This window comes from Leptonychotes weddellii, chromosome 9 (assembly GCF_054177405.1).
Source record: "Leptonychotes weddellii isolate Sample4059 chromosome 9, ASM5417740v2, whole genome shotgun sequence".
Classification (NCBI taxonomy): domain Eukaryota; kingdom Metazoa; phylum Chordata; class Mammalia; order Carnivora; family Phocidae; genus Leptonychotes; species Leptonychotes weddellii.
In genome coordinates, this window is record NC_138377.1 from 75,250,995 (window position 1) to 75,269,243 (window position 18,249).

The 18,249-nt window shown below is 40.9% G+C and overlaps 1 protein-coding gene across 9 annotated transcripts in view; it reads left to right on the forward strand.

Annotated features, from left to right (window-relative positions):
* STARD9 (StAR related lipid transfer domain containing 9) overlaps positions 1–18,249 on the forward strand; it is a 123,086-nt gene that overhangs the window by 6,084 nt on the left and 98,753 nt on the right. For 8 of the 9 annotated variants that reach the window (XR_014148591.1, XR_014148592.1, XR_014148593.1 and 5 more), the window contains exon 3: positions 873–989. The exons of the other annotated variant lie outside the window; for it this stretch is intronic. Coding sequence is in view for 5 of the 8 variants with exons in the window: in XM_081830971.1 (XP_081687097.1) it covers positions 873–989 (117 nt within the window). In the remaining 3 variants the exon portion in view is untranslated. The remainder of the gene's footprint in view (positions 1–872; positions 990–18,249) is intronic. 9 annotated transcript variants of the gene reach the window in all.

Here is an 18,249-nt window from a genome sequence, read left to right on the forward strand (position 1 = left end):
TCTGTTTCCTTTTGTCAGCACTTCTCTGCTAAAAGAGAATGGGACCTGCCAGACTTTCAATAGGCGCTCCCCAGGGACCAAAGACCTTTTATTCTCTGCTGTCTCTTATTTATATCTCTGTTGCTTTGTTCTTAGAGCTGAGAGTTTTGGTTTTTTAAGAATAAATCCTGGCCAAGATCAAACTCTAATCTGCCCCCTGCACACCTGCTTAGCTGCTTACTTCCTTGAGGTCAATTATCCGCTAAGAATTTCTTAGTTATTCTGACAGCCTCTTTCTACTGTAGTTTATGATGGCTGGTGCTAGGGTTTGTCTATCCCTGTCCAGAGTCTAAATATTAAATAGTAAGATAAAACATTTGTGGCAGTAATACCATTTTCCCCAGTACCTGGAGGTCAGTGCGGTTCCAATCTCTGACTCTACCCTCATCTACCCTGAGCAGTTGGATTGGTCCTCGCTCTTCTATCCAATGTGCTTTCTAATTCACTGGGGATGGGTACCCAGGGACCTCTGTGAAAGTCCTAGGTTGATAGACTCTGTCAGGCCCGGGGACTAAACTACTCATGCACTCTGGTATCCTTTATAGAAATACTTGCAGAAAAAATGATAGTGATACGGCCCATGACGGTCAGAGAGGGAAAGGCATTCTTTCCTAAGCTTGGTTCATATGTAGGCAGATAGGTGAGAGACAAATTCTCTGGAGCTTTTATTTGATGAGATGAGGACAGAGTTTACTTTTTTTCTTTTTTGGGTAGATAACGTAAAGATTCTCATGACCAGTCTGGGTCTCTCTAGCTATAGTAGGGAGGAATCAAGTGGCACTGGCTAGATTCTGACATTATGATAGAGAAGACTCTATTCTGTTTGATTTTAGATGGACAATCGACCAGATGGCTTTGGAGACTCTCGGGAGAAGGTTGTGGCATTTGGCTTTGATTACTGCTACTGGTCAGTCAACCCAGAGGACCCTCAGTATGCATCTCAGGATGTGGTAATGTCATTTTTCCTTCACTCTCCTCAGTGCTCCATAACTGGATAATTATTAGGAAATTAACATGCAGTTGGGGCCTGGCTGTTTCTTACTTTAATAGTTTGGTCAGAAACTAATAATGTTTTGATCTGAGAAGTAGTAGTGAAAGGCCATCAGTTGCAGAAAGAACAAAGGAGATGAGAAAAGACTGCTTGCCTAGGGCATAGAAGTTGGCTAGGGTCCACTTAAGCTTGGGCCTCAGCATGATTCAGGTGGGTACACATTAGTTCAGGTAGTGTTCTACTCCTATGGCAGGTAAATGGGTTCATCTCAAAGTTGGCCTTTGTTATATACAGCAGAAGAGCTCAGGAATCCTAGAGGCTAGTATCTTTGAGTCTTAGGCTTGTGCTTATGGTCCGCAGCTGAACGCAAAAGGCCTAGACGACTAGTCTGGCAGTCTGCAAGGTATGTAAGAGGTGAACTCTGTTGATGTGCTGAGGATTGAGAGGACCAGCCAAGCCCTACCCAGCAAGGCTGTCACCCTTCTTGTGTCTGGTAGTTCTACTTAGCTCTCTCACAAGTTTCTGAGGCAGCAGGTTTGGCCAGGTGGGTCTACAGGACTTCTCTCTCTTTCTTTTTTTCAAGATGTTTTATTTATTTATTTGAGAGAGAGAGAAAACGAGCAGGGGGAGGGGCAGAGGGAGAAGCAGACTCCCCGCTGAGCAGGGAGCCTGATGTGGGACTCAATCCCAGGACTCCTGGATCATGACCTGAGCTGAAGGCAGATGCTTAACCAACTGAGCCACCCAGGCACCCAAGTCAGTCTATATACTTTTGAATAAAAAGCTAACATATGTTTTCTGCTAAATGTTTCAGTTTTTTGTGAAACTTTTTCTGATTATGCCAAAGAAGCAACGTTACCAAGTTTGAGCGACTTAGAGGACAGTATTGATTTTTTGCTGCTGCAGACTTCTGAGATGATTGAATAATTTTAAATCATGAAAGTGTAACTCCCCCATTCTTCTTTTCTGAGGGGATCATGTGGAAACAAGACCCTAGACCACTGTGGGATTTGTTGTTGTGGGCTCCTTCTGTTGTAATATGAGCACCCTATATTTGTAGTGACAGTATGTTTGCTGTAAATGCTCAGCAGAAAAGGTCAGTATGGATATTACCTCATCTCTACCATATTTTCTGTCCTTTGGAATATGGAGGCACTGGCAGGTCCAGGCTTGTCTTTTGGCCCATGATTTTTATCCTAGCACTCAAGCATATATGAGGTGTCTGGTTCCTGGCGTTTGTATCTGTTCCATTGAGAGCCTCCATGAATAACCAAAAAAGGAGCTGATTTTCAAATAAGGGAATGGGACTCCTACAGTAGGTCACAGTTGTGACTGTATATGTGTCATAAAAGACAGTGCTCTTTATTAATAGAAAGTGAGAGCATTCTAATGGCTATTTTAGTCCTCCCTGGCCATAGCCTATCTAGGGCTATTCTTTTTTTTTCTAAGATTTATTTATTTTAGAGAGCGTGTGTGTGTATGTGTGCACATGCATGAGTGGGGGGAGGGGCAGAGGGAGAATCCTGGAGCAAACTCCCTGCTGATCGGGGAGTCTGACACGGGGCTCAATCCCAGGACCCCGAGATCATGACCTGAGCTGAAATCAAGAGTCCACCGCTTAACCAACTGAGCCACATAGGTGCCCTAGGGCTATTCTGGATACCAGAAAAGTTAACCATTTTGTATATCATTTGATAGATCAGTAATCAGGGTTAATAATGTGTGTAAACAGAAAACTACATATCTATTTATGTCTCAACAAACTTGGGTATAATTTTGGTGTGAGGCTTACATTTATTTATTTATTTATTTATTTAAAAGATTTTATTTATTTATTTGACAGAGAGAGACACAGCGATAGAGGGAACACAAGCAGGGGGAGCGGGTGAGGGAGAAGCAGGCTTCCCGCGGAGCAGGGAGCCCTATGTGGGGCTTGATCCCAGGATCCTGAGATCATGACCTGAGCCAAAGGCAGACGCTTAATGACTGAGCCACCCAGGTGCCCCACATTTTACATTTATATAGCTTAAGTGTATAAATATAATATAGTGGGAAGCCCAAAAGTCCATAGTGGAGGGGAGTTCATAAATATGATTCTTCTTCTGTTGCCCGATTTGGAGTTCAATGGAAAGATCAAATGGGATTTAGACAGGAAGCCTGTACAGAGAGATAAAACCTGTGTCCCCTGAGGTTTATTCTCACTTGTTTATTAATTGTCTAAGGCCCTTATCAGTCCCAAGAGGAGTTAAGATAGGAGACAGCAGGAAAGGAGCCTCTGTCACAAGCTAAAGTAGGGCCGGAGATCTCTGAATGATGGCAGGACTCATATACACATGATTTGGTCAGAGAGACTCATTGCTTTAACACCGAAATTGCAGCCCAGACTTAACTCTGAGGTCACCAGGGTAGGAGAAGCAGACTGTCATAAAATCACAGGACATGGGGTGGAAAGAATTTTGATGTCATCCAGTTCAACCTCTCCCGAAGTACAACAATCTTCTCTATAGCATTTGTGGTCATATTTTGGGGGTGGGGTGAAAGGCGCAGTTTTATTGAAGTGTAATTTAGACACAGTAAAATTCACCTTTTTAGGGCGCCTGGGTGGCTCAGTTGGTTAAGCGACTGCCTTCGGCTCGGGTCATGATCCTGGAGTCCCGGGATCGAGTCCCACATCGGGCTCCCTGCTCAGCAGGGGGTCTGCTTCTCCCTCTGCCCTCTTCCCTCTCGTGCTCTCTGTCTCTCATTCTCTCTCTCAAATAAATAAAATCTTTAAAAAAAAATTCACCTTTTTAATGTACAGTGTACAGTTTTATGAGTTTTGACACAGTTGTATAGCTATAATCAGTATATAAGTAAAACAGTGCATCATTCCCTAAATGCCTTCATGTCCCTTTGCAGTCAAACTGTTCTTACCCCCAGCCCCTGGCAACTGCTAATCTGTTTTCTGTCCCTATAGTTTTGTCTGTTCCCAAATATCATGTAAATATAATAAAATAGTATGTAGTCTTTTGGGTCTGGCTTGTTTCAGTTAGCATGATGTATTTGAGATTCATGTCTGCTGTTGTATGTATTATCTTATTCTGGCCTTCATTCAGACTTACTTAAATCAGCTGCTTGGCCAGAAGGAACTGATGGCTTTGAAAGCATAGATTCTAACTGCAAAGAGCAAGGAACCAAGTCCCTGGAGGATTGTGCCCCCTTCATCCCTGGGTTTCTTTCCTTTTTTATTTTATTTAATTATTTAATTAATTAATTAATTTTATTTTATTTTTTTAAAAAGATTTCATTCATTTATTTGACAGAGGGAGACACAGCGAGAGAGGGAACACAAGCGGGGGGAGTGGGGGAGGGAGAAGCAGGCTTCCCCCCTGCCCCCAGCAGAGAGCCTGATGTGGGGCTCGATCCCAGGACCCCAGGATCATGACCTGAGCTGAAGGCAGATGCTTAACAACTGAGCCACCCAGGCGCCCCCCCTTTCTTAAACAATTTTTATAAAGATTTTTTAAATTTTATTTATTTGTCAGACAAAGAGCACAAGCAAGGGGAGCGGCAGGCTCCCCGCTGAGCAAAGAGTTGGATGTGGGACTAGATCCCAGGATCCTGGGATCATGACCTGAGCTGAAGGCAGATGCTTAACCAACTGAGCCACCCAGGCGTCCCTCTGGGTTTCTTCCTATTGTGAGGAAAGGCTGTCCTCACCCTTAGAAATACAGCACTGATTTTAGAATATTAAATATTGGAGGGAAAATTTTTCCCCACTGGCTGTAGGGGGATTTTTTTTTTTTTAATGTTTTTTATTTATTTATTCATGAGAGTCAGAGAGAGAGAGAGAGAGGCAGAAGCAGAGGGAGAAGCAGGCTCCCCACCTAGCAGGGAGCCCGATGCGGGACTCGATCCAGGACCCTGGAATCATGACCTGAGCCGAAGGCAGACGCCCAACCATCTGAGCCACCCAGGCGCCCTGTAGGGGGATTTTGAGCAACGTCATAAGCCATTGCTTGATAGATGTTAGCAAGAATGTCATCTGTTTGGTGTTGGTGCTGCCTCATCATAGTCTCTTAAGATGTTAGAGCTTGAAGGGAACTTAGCAGTCATCTAGGCCAGGGCTTCTCAACCTCAATGCTATTGATATTTTGACCAGATAATTCTTTGCTGTGGGCATCTGTCCCGTGCACTGTAGTAAGTTTAGCAGCATCTCTGGCCTCTACCCACTAAATGCCAGTAGCAGTCTCAATCAGGAATATAAAAAATATTTCCATCCCCTTCATGTTCCGGAGATAGCTGTTTGATTTATATGGCATTATATAGGCAGCTAATGCCCAAGCAGGACTGGACCCATGCTTCCTGTGGTGGTTTTTCATTGCATTGTACCATTCTACCTCCCTCTTTTTATATTTATTTTACAGCCTCAGAAGATAGGTTCAAGGTTTGTATTTCTTCGTGCTTTAGCACTACCAGTCCTTAGTGGCGACACACATGATACATAAATTAGGCATCAGCAAACATGGGCCACTAGAGGACAAGTCAGCTACTGTAAGTTCTACTGAAAGGCAGGTTTCTTTGTTAATATATTATTAAATATCTATAGATTCTAAATGTTTATCGTTCCATTTGATCATCTCCCAAATCTATTATGTCCTTACTATTTATTCCATTTTATAGATAAGGAAACTGAGGTACATAAAGGTTACAAGACTTGCCCAAATAACTTAGCCAGTAAGTATTGGAGCAGGGATTCAAATCCAAGACTGTCAAATTCTAAATTGTATACCAAGAAGCCTCACAGACCCTCAAAGTTAAAAGAAATCTCACTTAGTCTCTAGGAGACCTGGTCATCTCTTCATACATACTGTCTGATTTAATCCCTTCAACAACCTAAAAGGTAGGAGATTTTATCCTTTTATAGTGAAGAAAATTTAGACTTAGAGAGGTTATGTGATCTGCCCAAAGTCACACAATAAGAAATGAGTCTTAGATTTGAACACAGGTTATCTGAATGCAAAGTTCATATGCTTTGCTATGCTACAGTTTAAGAAGGAAAAAAAAAAGGGATTAAAGAAAAGAAAGACATGGTAAATTAGGAAAGAGGAGAGAGGGTGAAGAGGAAAGACAGAGAAAAGACTGTAGTGAATGGGGGCTGGCAGGGGATCATACCACCTGTCTTGTCCATTACCCTGTGACCCTTGTGTCATTAGCTTCCCATTCTTAAGGCAGCTCGTTCTTCATCTCAATTGTGTTTTTAGTCTTTGTTAATGTTTGGACTTGCAGCCAAGGCTTTTCTTCAAAATTGGCCTATATTTTATCTGGTTATAATCTGTATTAATGTTAATCTACTTCTCCTCTGAGGTTAGACCTGGGTTTCAATTCAGGCATAGCCACTTAGTAGCTGGCTTACTTTAGACAAGTTACTTAAATTCTGAGTCCTCATTTCTTGAGCTTGAGTTCCTGTGAGGAGGAAGTGAAATAATTAAGTTCCCAGACCAGGACTTGGCAACTGGAGTTGATAAGGGAGGTCCTGAGTACTGTGGCTTGGTTCCGTGTTGTGATTACCCTATCACAGTACTAGAGAAATGAGGCCCATGCTTCTCAGAGCTGAACTAGATTTGAAAATCTCTTCTTTGAATCTGGTTGTGATCCCTTCTGGATCATCATGCTCCACTTGGAAAATTAACTTCCCTCCCTTCCTCCTGGTCAGGAATATCTCTTGGAGCCAGAGTTCTCTGCTTAAGTGTATTGTGTTTGGGTAATTTTGTGTTTGTAAAACTTTCCATGAAGAGCATTAGCTCAGCTTTACCTAAGAAGGGCTGTAATTGGCTGTCAAAACAAGTGCAGACTGAGTCAACAGAAAGCACGTCCAGGAACAAAAAGCTACCCAGCCTTTTGTGGAAAGCAATTGCTTCTATTCTCCTGGGAATCTTTATTTTAAAATGGTCAGTTTATTTGGCTGAAACACAATACCTAAAACACTTGTATCTTTTCCAGACAAAAAATCGTGTGAGTGTGCAAGAGATTTCCTTCCCATAACCACTGAATCCAAAACTGAAATTATAGCAGCAATGTGATTGTGCGTTTGTTTTTATAATATTTATTTAATCTCCACCATGCACTGAACACCAAACAACACGCAGTACATCCATTGCCTACCCTCAAAGAGCCCTGAAGAGGGGCGGGGAGTGTGTGTGTGTGTGTGTGTGTGTGTACACACATTCTTTGGTGAATATGTTCTTCAGTTCTAGACTTTAGTTTGAAGATGTTAGGAACTCCGAGAGTCTTCAGAGGATAACCCCACATACCCCTAAAAATGATGGAAGGGCTGACTCCAGGAACCAAGAAGAAAGCCACATCAGTATAGTGATTATTTAATGAAGAAATGTTGTTTCAGAGACAAGAAGACAGGTGGTAATAATGTTCAAGTACAGAACATGATGATTTTAACAGTTTATGGAGCATTAGAACCAATTGGTCTTCAGTTTCATTAGGATAAAATTGCAGACGACTATATGTAATTAGGACATGAAGAGTAAGTTGTGCAGAATTTTTGAATCCTGATACGTGACTGGGCTGTGATTAGATACTGCTGCCGAAGAAGGAGTGTTTCTCTCTGAGGACCCCAACCCATTATAAGATGAAGACAAATGATCTATTACTTCCTCAGAAAGTAAGTAGAGTGAGGTGGAGAAACGGACTGAGACTCTCATTTCTTTTGTGTGTTCTGAGCTTGGAATGTGAATGAAGGCTTTGGGGAAAGAGTAGAGAAGGTGGAAGAGTTACGGAAACTGAGAGAAGGACCTTAGAGGGGCAAGAGGAGGGGAGTGTGAAGAGGAAACTACAATGGGAAGAAATCTGAGAGTTCACAGAGGGGGAGATGCTGTTAGGGTTATGGCACTTTCTATAGTCATTATTATTATCTCCATTTCCAGGATGGGAGCTGGCTCAGGCATTTTGAGTAGCTTGCTTTAAGGTCATACAGCCAAGTCACAGACCCAATATTCAAACTCAGCTTTCAAATGGCGCACCACACAGAGTTCTGTTTATTTCTGTATTTCCAGTGTTGCACATTTTATTTTTTTTAAGATTTTATTTTTAAGTAATCTCTACACCCAGTGTGGGGCTCAAACTCACAACCCCGAGATCAATAGTCACATGTTCCCCCGACTGAGCCAGCCAGGTGCCCCCGGTGCCATACATTTTAAATGACCAATTAATGGTTATTGGATCAATTCAATTTATGGTTCAGTGGATGAAAGACAAGTTAGGACTCTGCCTTCTTGAATCTTGCTGCCTGTTTTGAGAAAGCCTCTCAGTTTACTTAAGTTAGAGAACCACAGACGCCTATCAGTTTCTCTGTGCATCCCTTTTCCCTAATGCATGTATGTGTTAGGGGAGCTGGGGAGCGTGTGGGCGTCAAAGCATTTTCTCATGAATATTTGCAGAGTTGTGTACATTCCATCACTAGTGCTGTTTCTTCCCAACCAAGATGGAGACAGAAGAACGGAGAGAAGTTTGTAAGAAAAAGCCTTTTTTGTGCAATAACTGGATGGGGCTCTGCAGGCACGAGTGGGGGAAGGGAGATTATCATGAGTGTTTCATTTTAGTATGTTCCTTCTCCCTGCCAGCAGCACAGCTGCTCAGCTACATAAGCATGGCCATGGGCTGGATTTTAAGGGAATAAGGTCATTCTTTTGGCTTCATCTAACACATTTTTCCCCTCTCTAGAAACTTGATTATGAATCTTTAAAGAGTAGCTTTCAGACTCATAAAAGTCTGAGGAACTGAGGTCCTTGAAACTTAATATTTGCTGCTGGTGCTGGATGCCTGTACAGAAATGAACAGCAGAAACTAGAGAAATCTTTTAAAATGCAAAAGCTTGCTTGAAGGGCCCTTTTGGACTTTTTTTCCTTCCCCTGTGAGCCAAGGACTAACAGAAATTTCTGGTACTAGCTGGGTCCTTGAGATCTAGGCCAGTGAGGGAGGTTATCTGTAGAGGAGGCATGCCTGAACTCCATAGTCAGTTGCAGACCGGGGCAGCCTAAGTATAAATATAAATAGGGTTCCCGAAACAGTTGTCCTTGACATTATCCAGAAGTTCTCTTGCTTGCATGTGCAATGCTGATAAATTGCCCTATACATGCATTCCTTTTACATGTGAATTTGTCCTGGGTTTAAAAGGATTGCCAATTAATTGCTTGAAAAAGAGAAGTGTGATGATGGTGATGCTTACTTCGAGAGTCTGGAAAAACTGATTTACAGAATCATCTAAACAAGGGGATATAAACTGAAGAGCAGCCCTTTGAACAAAAGGTCTATGTGTCTACCACAGTAGACATGTGTGCACAGGCAGACCGATAACGGTAGGCCTCTCCAGAGGAGGCCACCTGGTCTGCCTCGCCAGGTGCTAAATTCTCTCCCGCATATTTGCACAGTAAGTCTGTGTCCAAGCACCCTCTCAGCACCATGTCAATGGTCCTCTGTTTGGGGAAGCCAGTCCAGCTGACCAACAAAAGGCCCCTTCTAAGTGCTGTGTTCTAAAAAGGGTTCAGAAAGTGTGGAGAAAGAAATGGGACGGGTTTCTCTCTAGTTCTGTGCTCAGCGGAAAGCAGATGTCCATATAAAAAGTGTCAGCAAATTAGTTTATTAAAATATTTTGCTATAAAGGCAATACAAGCTAATTATAACATATGCAAACAGTACAGAAGAGTATAATGTAAAAAATGGGAAAAAAAAACTTTCCCTTCCACACCTCCCCCCAAGTCTCATTCTCTAGAGGTAACCACTGTCTACAGTTTCATTAGTATCCTTTCAGACATTCTCTAAACATAAGAAGCATATATTAGGGGCGCCTGGGTGGCTCAGTCGGTTAAGCGGCTGCCTTCAGCTCGGGTCATGATCCCAGGGTCCTGGGATCGAGCCCCACATCGGGCTCCCTGCTTGGCAGGAAGCCTGCTTCTCCCTCTCCCACTCCCCCTGCTTGTGTTCCCTCTCTCGCTGTGTCTCTCTCTGTCAAATAAATAAATAAAATCTTTAAAAAAAAAAAAAAAAGGAGCATATATTATATGTCCTTAAAAAAATGTGAAGGGGTTTACACTGTACATATTATTTTTCAATGTGCTTCATTCTACTCAGCTTATCCTGGCCCTAATTTATTTGCTATACATGTAGTTCTACCTCATTGTTTTAATGCTACATAGAATTCTAGTGTATAGGGGCACCTGGGTGGCTCAGTTGTTAAGCGTCTGCCTTCGGCTCAGGTCGTGATCCCAGGGTCCTGGTATTGAGCCCTGCGTCGGGCTCCCTGCTCCGCGGGAAGCCTGCTTATCCCTCTCTCACTCCCCCTGCTTGTGTTCCCTCTCTCACTGTGTCTCTCTCTGTCAAATAAATAAATAAAATCTTAAAAAAAAAAAGAATTCTAGTGTATAAAGATATTAGTGTTTAACTAGTTCTCTAGTCATGGACAGTTGGGATATTTCCAGGTTTCTGCTATAATACAGAATACTGGAATAAATATCTTTGCATTTTTGCAAGTATAACTGTAAGACAAATTTTTTGGAAGTGCTGTTGCATGTTCAGAGAGTTTGTGCATTTTATTTTTAACTTTTTCTTTTAAAATTTTATTTATTCATGAGAGAGAAAGAGAGAGAGAGAGGCAGAGGGAGAAGCAGGCTCCCTGCAGAGCCCAATGTGGGACTTGATCCCAGGACTCTGGGATCATGACCCAAGCTGAAGGCAGATGCTTAACTGACTGAGCCAAGCAGGTGCCCAGGTTTGTGCATTTTAAATTTCAATAGATTTTTATCTAAATGCCTTCCAAAAGATTATACCACTTTATACCCTCAACAATAATTTATCAGAATACTACTATATCCTTTGTCAATATTTTTTTTTTAAGATTTTATTTATTTGACAGAGAGACACAGCGAGAGAAGGAACACAAGCAGGGGGAGCAGGAGAGGGAGAAGCAGGCTCTCCACCGAGCAGGGAGCCGGACGTGGGGCTCGATCCCAGCACCCTGGGATCATGACCTGAGCCGAAGGCAGACGCTTAAGGACTGAGCCACCCAGGTGCCCCTTTTGTCAATACTAAGTATTACCAAACTTTTTAATCGTTGCCCATCTGACAGGTAAAAATAGTATCTTACTGGCTTGATTTTCTTTCATTGTAATTGAAATTGAGCATCTTTTCATGTTTTCTTGGCCGTTTGTATCTTTTCTGTGAATTATGTGTTCATATATTTTCCCCATTCTTCTACTGTATTGTACATATTTTTCTTATTTTTAAGAGCAGTTAGTGTATTAAGGAAATTAATCCCCCTGTTTCAGATGTTGGAAATATGTCACATTTTTACTTTCGTTTTGGCTCTGTTCATGGTAATTTTTTTTCTCTGTGTGTATATGTCTTTAAACTAGGCGAATTTGGGGTGCCTGGGTGGCTCAGTTGGTTGAGCGTCTGACTCTTGATTTCAGCTCAGGTCATGATCTCAGAGTTGTGAAATCGAGCCCCAAGTTGGGCTCCGCACTGGGCATGGAGCCTACTTAGAAAGATTCTCTCTCTCCCTCTGCCCCTCCCCACCTCTAAAAAATCACCATTTTTTCATGGTATACTAACAGATTTATCTTTTCAATATTTAATATTCTATCATTTGAAATTTTTTGGTATAAGAAATGAGGTAGAGCTTCAGGTTTATTTTTTTTTCTCAGCTAACCATCTGTCCCATTACCATTTATTGAACACCCAGCCTTTCTCCACTGATACGAAAAGCCACTTTTATCATTTACTAAATTCTTGTCTGTACTTGGGTCTCTTTTACAACTATTTTGTTTAATTGATCGATTCATAGTCTTGTGATAGAACCATACTGTTTGAGAAATTTTCAGATGTTTAAAAAAGTATATACCACAATTTTTCTTTTTTTAAGGATTTTACTTTTTTTTTTTTTTTTAAAGATTTTATTTATTTATTCATGAGAGACAGAGAGAGAGAGGCAGAGGGAGAAGCAGGCTCCCAAGGAGCAGGAAGCCCGATGTGGGACTCGATCCCAGGACCCTGGGATCATGACCTGAGCCGAAGGCAGACGCTCAACCATCTGAGCCACCCAGGTGCCCAAGGATTTTACTTTTTTTTAAAGTAATCTCTACACCCAACGTGGGGCTAGAACTCATAACCCCGAGATCAAGAGTCATGTGCTCTACCAACTGAGCCAGCCAGGTGCCTCTCACTATTTTTTAATATTGGATAGGGCTAGTCCTTTCCCCTTTCTCAGACCATCCTGGTTATTTTGGTTATTGCTCTTCCCCAAAATGTCCTTCCTGTATTTTCTTGCTTTTGCTTGTGTTGGCTCCTCTTTCTAAAATATATTAAAATATCTCACCTCTTCAGTTCCTGCCATTCAAAATGCTGCTTGTTTTTCAAGACTCAGTTAAAATGGTACTCAGTCCTTGAAGTTGCCATCCCTTAGGTTCTCATAGTATTTGTTACTCTGTTCTGACACTTCCTGTGTATTACAATTAATGCTCTTTGGGTACATGACTTACATATTTCAATAGACTATGGTCCTTGAAGGCAGACTGGGCCTCATCCATCTTTTAATACCCCACGTTCCCTAGCACACTGACATTTCTTTCATTCATTCAGTGAGCATTTAGGAAGCAACTACCATCTGCAATACAATGGGGTTGAGTGCTGTGCAGAATATGGAATATGGAGTGATACAAGACATGATCCCTGCCCTCAGAAAGTTTACAGTCCTATTGGGAATGCTAGGGCTTTAGATATATAAAAATAATCAACAATACCGAGCATTCAAGTTGTTAAATGAGTGGTACTTAATGGTAACTACTTCAGGAATCCAGAGGAATAACAATAATAATAGATTGCTCTGAATAAGTTCAAGGGAGTTCATTTCAGTCAGAGGGAAAGACGAAGATTGCAAGGCAAGAATAAGAATACACAAGATGTGTTTGAGTGGATTAGGTGGTGCCAGTCCAGGGTGAATCTAAGAGGATGTCAGAGTGCCCATCTTTCCAAGTGTTCCAAGGCCAGACTCCCATATTCCACCTCTTTAGTTACTCCAGACTCCAAGGGATATGGAGGCTAATCACAGTTTCTTTGGCATAGTGGCAAAGTGGCCTCGAGTATCCTGGCTACTCAGCTGAGTCCAGCAGATATAAGCCATGTCATCATTCCATTCCAGAAGCAAAAAAGGGGAGGGTAGGTACTTTCACTTTAGATAATTTGGGCACCATGAAGATTTTCAACCTGAGGGAAGGAGGCCAAGTATCCTGGGTTACAAGATTGCAGAAACAGCATTCACTCACTCAAATATTTGTCTACTATATGTCAGGCATATGCTAGGTGTTGAGTAAACAAATTGTGAGTGTGTGTATTTATGACAGAGTTTTGCTCATTTTTTTTGTTCTTGTTTTTTTTTTTTTTAATTATTTATTTATTTTTATTTTTACCTCACTTGATACAGCTTCTTTTCTGCAGATCAGATTTTGAGCAAATCTAATGTCTCATTCAGAGCTCCTTTTCTAGAGGTTCTAGTAGGCTATCGTGCCTGTATCATCTTTCTGTCCACCCCACTGTTACTTGGACACCACTGCCTTTCTTTGTTTCCAGATCCTGAGCTTGGGGTTATGGTATCTCCATCTCTACTGATTTTTCAGCAGCCTGCCCATTGGGCATCATACAGATCTGTTCTTATTCCGGAATAGTAGAAGTGTTCTGATTTTATTATTTAAGCTACTTTCTTGTAGAAAAATAGCCTCCCAGGGACACATTCCTGGTTTTACCTTCTGGATATGCCTATTGAGCTTTACTAAAGACCATGCATATCCAGATGCCTCCTTACCATGGGAGGAAGAGGACTTGCTTCTTACTCTGGGAACACAGATGTAGAGAGCCTGGGATTATTCTGCCTTGCTACTCAAAGTGTGGACCTTGGTATTGCCTAGAGCTTGTCAGAAAAGTATATTTTAGGGGCGCCTGGATGGCTCAGTTGGTTAAGCATCCCGACTCTTGGTTTCAGCCCAGATCGTGATCTCAGGGTCGTGAGATTGAGCCCCACATCAGGATCCTTGCTCAGCAAGGAGTCTGCTGGAGATTCTTTCTCTCTCCACCACACCCCCCCACTTGCATGCCCACTCTCTCTCCCAAATAAATAAATATTTATTTATTAAAGATTTTATTTATTTGTCAGAGAGCACAAGCAGGGGGAGCAGCAGGCAGAGGGAGAAGCAGGCTCCCCGCCGAGTAAGGAGCCCAATGCAGGACTTGATCCCAGGACTCTGGGATCATGACCTGAACCGAAGGTAGATGCTTACCTGATGGAGCCACCCAGGCATCCCAATAAATAAATCTTAAAAAAAATTGTGTATTTTCAGACCTAACCCAAGGGTACTGAATTAAAATCTGCATTTTAAAGAGATCACCAGGTGATACATATACACCTGAAAGTAATTCAAGTTAGAGAAGCAGATTTAGAACCAAGAGGTCTGAGGTGGAGTCAAGATGCTGCTGGCCTGAGGACTACACTTTAGTAACAAGACTGTAGAGTATGTGATACATCCCACTGTAATTTATAGAAATCTGAATTGATGACTGCTTTTCTCAAGGCCCATTTAACTGCTTTTTTTTGGCTATAAAATGTGGATTATTTTCTTTTTAAAGATTTATTTGGGAGAGAGCGAGCGTGCGTATCTCTCACACAGTGGGGGGAAGGGCAGAGGGATATGGAGAGAGAAAATCTCGAACAGACTCCCTGCTGAGTGTGACCCTACTCTGGCCTGGATCTCATAACCCTGAGATCATAACCTGAGCTAAAATCAAGAGTCAGATGCTTAACTGACAGAGCCACCCAGGGGCCCCAATGTGGATGATTTTCTGATTGAAATTTCTCTGTCTGGTTGACTCAAGAAAGAAGCTGTGTTAGACTTTCCCATATCCACTTACATAACTGCCATTTCAGGCAAACCTTGATGGCTTTTGGTCTACTGGAACAAGTTTTTTATTATGTGATTTAAATAGCCTCAATTTTTTTTAACTTTTAAGAGGCAGTGATAATTCTCCACCTACCAACATTACAAGAATATTGTTACAATAAAAGGAAGTATTAGGCTTGAGATGACTTTGGAAAAGAGTAGAAACATTAAGTAAATATCACTTGTTTTCTTTTTTTAAAGATTTATTTATTATTTTAGAGAGAGAAAGAGAGTGTGAGCAGGGGAAAGGGCAGAGGGAGAGAGAGAGAGAGAATCTCCAGCAGACTCCCCACAGAGCATGGAATATGACCCTAAGATCATGACCTGAACCGAAATCAAGCGTCCATACTTAATTGACTGAGCCACCCAGGTGCCCCTAAATATCACTTATTATTATTACTACTGCATTTTATTCTCTGTTGTTTCTGTACCAAACAGGATAGTCTCTGCTGAGTTCTATATGTTGCCAATGCAGTATCTTCTGCTTTTAATTCTTTTTTTTTTTTTAAAGGATGCTTTTAATTCTTTAATAAAAATATTTTTCTTCTAAAAATACTGTCTTAATTTTTAACAATAGGTAATAAGTGCATATGGCAGAAAAAAAGGTACAACAGGATATATAGTGAAATTTAAATGTCTCTTCTATCTCCAGCCACCTCCTTCCCCTCTGCTGAGGCAACCATTGTTATCAATTTCTCGTATATATATTCTCAGAGAATTCTATACAAATATAAGCATATAATTGTATATTTCTTCTCTTTACAAAATTGGAACACATATATTCTGCATCTTGCCTTGTTAATATATCTTGGAGACATTTTCATATCCATTTATATCATTACCTCAATTTTTTGATGGCCACATGGTAACCTTCTGTGTGGGTTAACCATAATATATTTGCTACTATGAACTTTTAAACTATTTAAGTTTTTATATTTACAGTGAATTTCTTTTTATTTATTTATTTATTTATTTATTTGAGAGAGAGAGAATGAGAGAGAGCACATGAGAGGGGGGAGGGTCAGAGGGAGAAGCAGACTCCCTGCCGAGCAGGGAGCCCGATGCGGGACTCGATCCAGGGACTCCAGGATCATGACCTGAGCCGAAGGCAGTCGCTTAACCAACTGAGCCACCCATGCGCCCTACAGTGAATTTCTTGTAGGCAGCATATATGTTTTCCTATTCAGATAATCTCTGCATTTTAATTAGGGCTATTTCAACCATTTACATTTAGTGTAATTACCAATACAGTTATGACAATCATTTTGCTTATTTCTTTCCTATTTGTCACATCTGTTCTTTGTTTTTTGTTTTATATTTTTTTTTACCTTTTCTCGGATTGGATATTTTTTGTGATTCCATTTTATCTTTGTTGGTTTTTTAGCTATAACTCTTTGTTTTGTTAGGGGTTGCTTTAGGGTTTATAGTATACATTTCTAACTTAATATTGTCTACCTTCAAGTGATAAGATACTACTTCACCTGCCTTAGATTACTTCTATTTCTCCTCTCTCCGTCTTTATCCTATCAAGTCATATTCTTTATGTCTACATGAATGTTATCAACTCTATTATATATTAATATTTTTGCTTAGACAGTAAATTATCTTTTAAAGAATTTAAAATCTTTAAATAAAAAGAATCTTATATATTTATCCATGTAGTTACTGGTTCTGGTGCTTTTCATTTCTTTTTTAGATCCATATTTCCATCTGGTGTCATTTTCCATCTGTTTATTAGTATATTCTTCAGCTTTATTGTAGCTATCATATTTTGGATACTGCAAAGATGGAGACTTTGATTTATATCCCACAAACTATATAACAGTATGACTGGTGTCAGCACGTGATCCACATTGGTTTGTGATTTGCTCTATGGACTTTAGCAGAGCAAATTTTAACTTAGCCTTTGTCTCCTAAATCAAAGGCAGCCAGAGCCTTTGTCAGGCACAGTGATAATATGCTGTGGCTTCTAGAGCATGGACAGAAGACTTTTCCATATATTCTAAAGCCAAAAAAAATTGATAATTTACTATGTAACATTTTGGAGCATTTCCAGTTGTAGATCTTGGCTACCTAACATCCTTGTTGCTACTTGCTTTCCTTTCTGAACTGCATTTTTTGGGACAGGAGTTTGGTCTCATATTTTCTTTTTTAGGATCCAAAGTTAGGGGTGGTCACTACAGTATACTGGCTCTAATCTGTGATTTACATACATTTACATAAGCTCAGCTTCCAGCAAAAATGGCCTTTTTGGAGTTTAATCTGTTTATATCTTTGTTCTGTCATTTCTACTTCGTTGGCCCCCTTTTCTGTTACCTCTCCCTTAAACCAACATTCAATTTGATGTTTCTTTTATTTGTGAAAGCTCATTAAGGTCATATAATATGTGATTATTTTAACTTGTTCCATTATTTATTCAATGTATATCTATAAAAAATATTCCAAGAATTGTGCAAAGCACTGGAAATAACCAAAAAGAAGTGGACACTGAAGGGACGCCTGGGTGGCTCAGTCAGCTGAACGTCTGCCTTCGGCTTGGGTAATGATCCCGGGGTCCTGGGATGGAGTCCCATGTTGGGCTCCTTGCTCGGCGGGGAGCCTGCTTCTCCCTCTGCCTGCCACTCCCCCTGCTTGTGTGCACTCTCTCTCTCTCAAATAAATAAATAAAATCTTAAAAAAAAAAAAAAGAATTGGATACTGTAGTTACCCATTAAAAATTCATAGTTCTTGGGGCTCCTGGGTGGTGTAGTAGGTTAAGTGTCTGGCTCTTGGTTTCATCTCAGGTTGTTACCTCAGGGTTTTGATATCGAGCCCTGCTTCAGGCTCCACGCTCAGCGTGGAGTCTGCTTCAGATTCTCTCTCCCTTTGCCCCTCCCACTTGTGCGTGCTCTCTCTCTCTCAAATAAATAAATAAATAATTTTTTTTTTTTTAAACTTTCTGTTTATTTATTTGACAGAGAGCACATAGCTTGGTGAGTTTCCAAAAGGATCAGACACTTCTTTTTTTTTTTTTTCCCCAATTTCTTTATTTATTTTTTTAAATTTTATTATGTTAGTCACCATACAATACATCATTGGTTTTTGATGTGGTGATCCACGATCCATTGTTTTCGTATCACACCCAGTGCTCCATGCAGTATGTGCCCTCCTTAATACCCATCACCGGGCTAACCAATCCCCCCTCCCCCCTCCTCTCTAAAACCCTGTTTGTTTCTCAGAGTCCATAGTCTCTCATGGTTCATC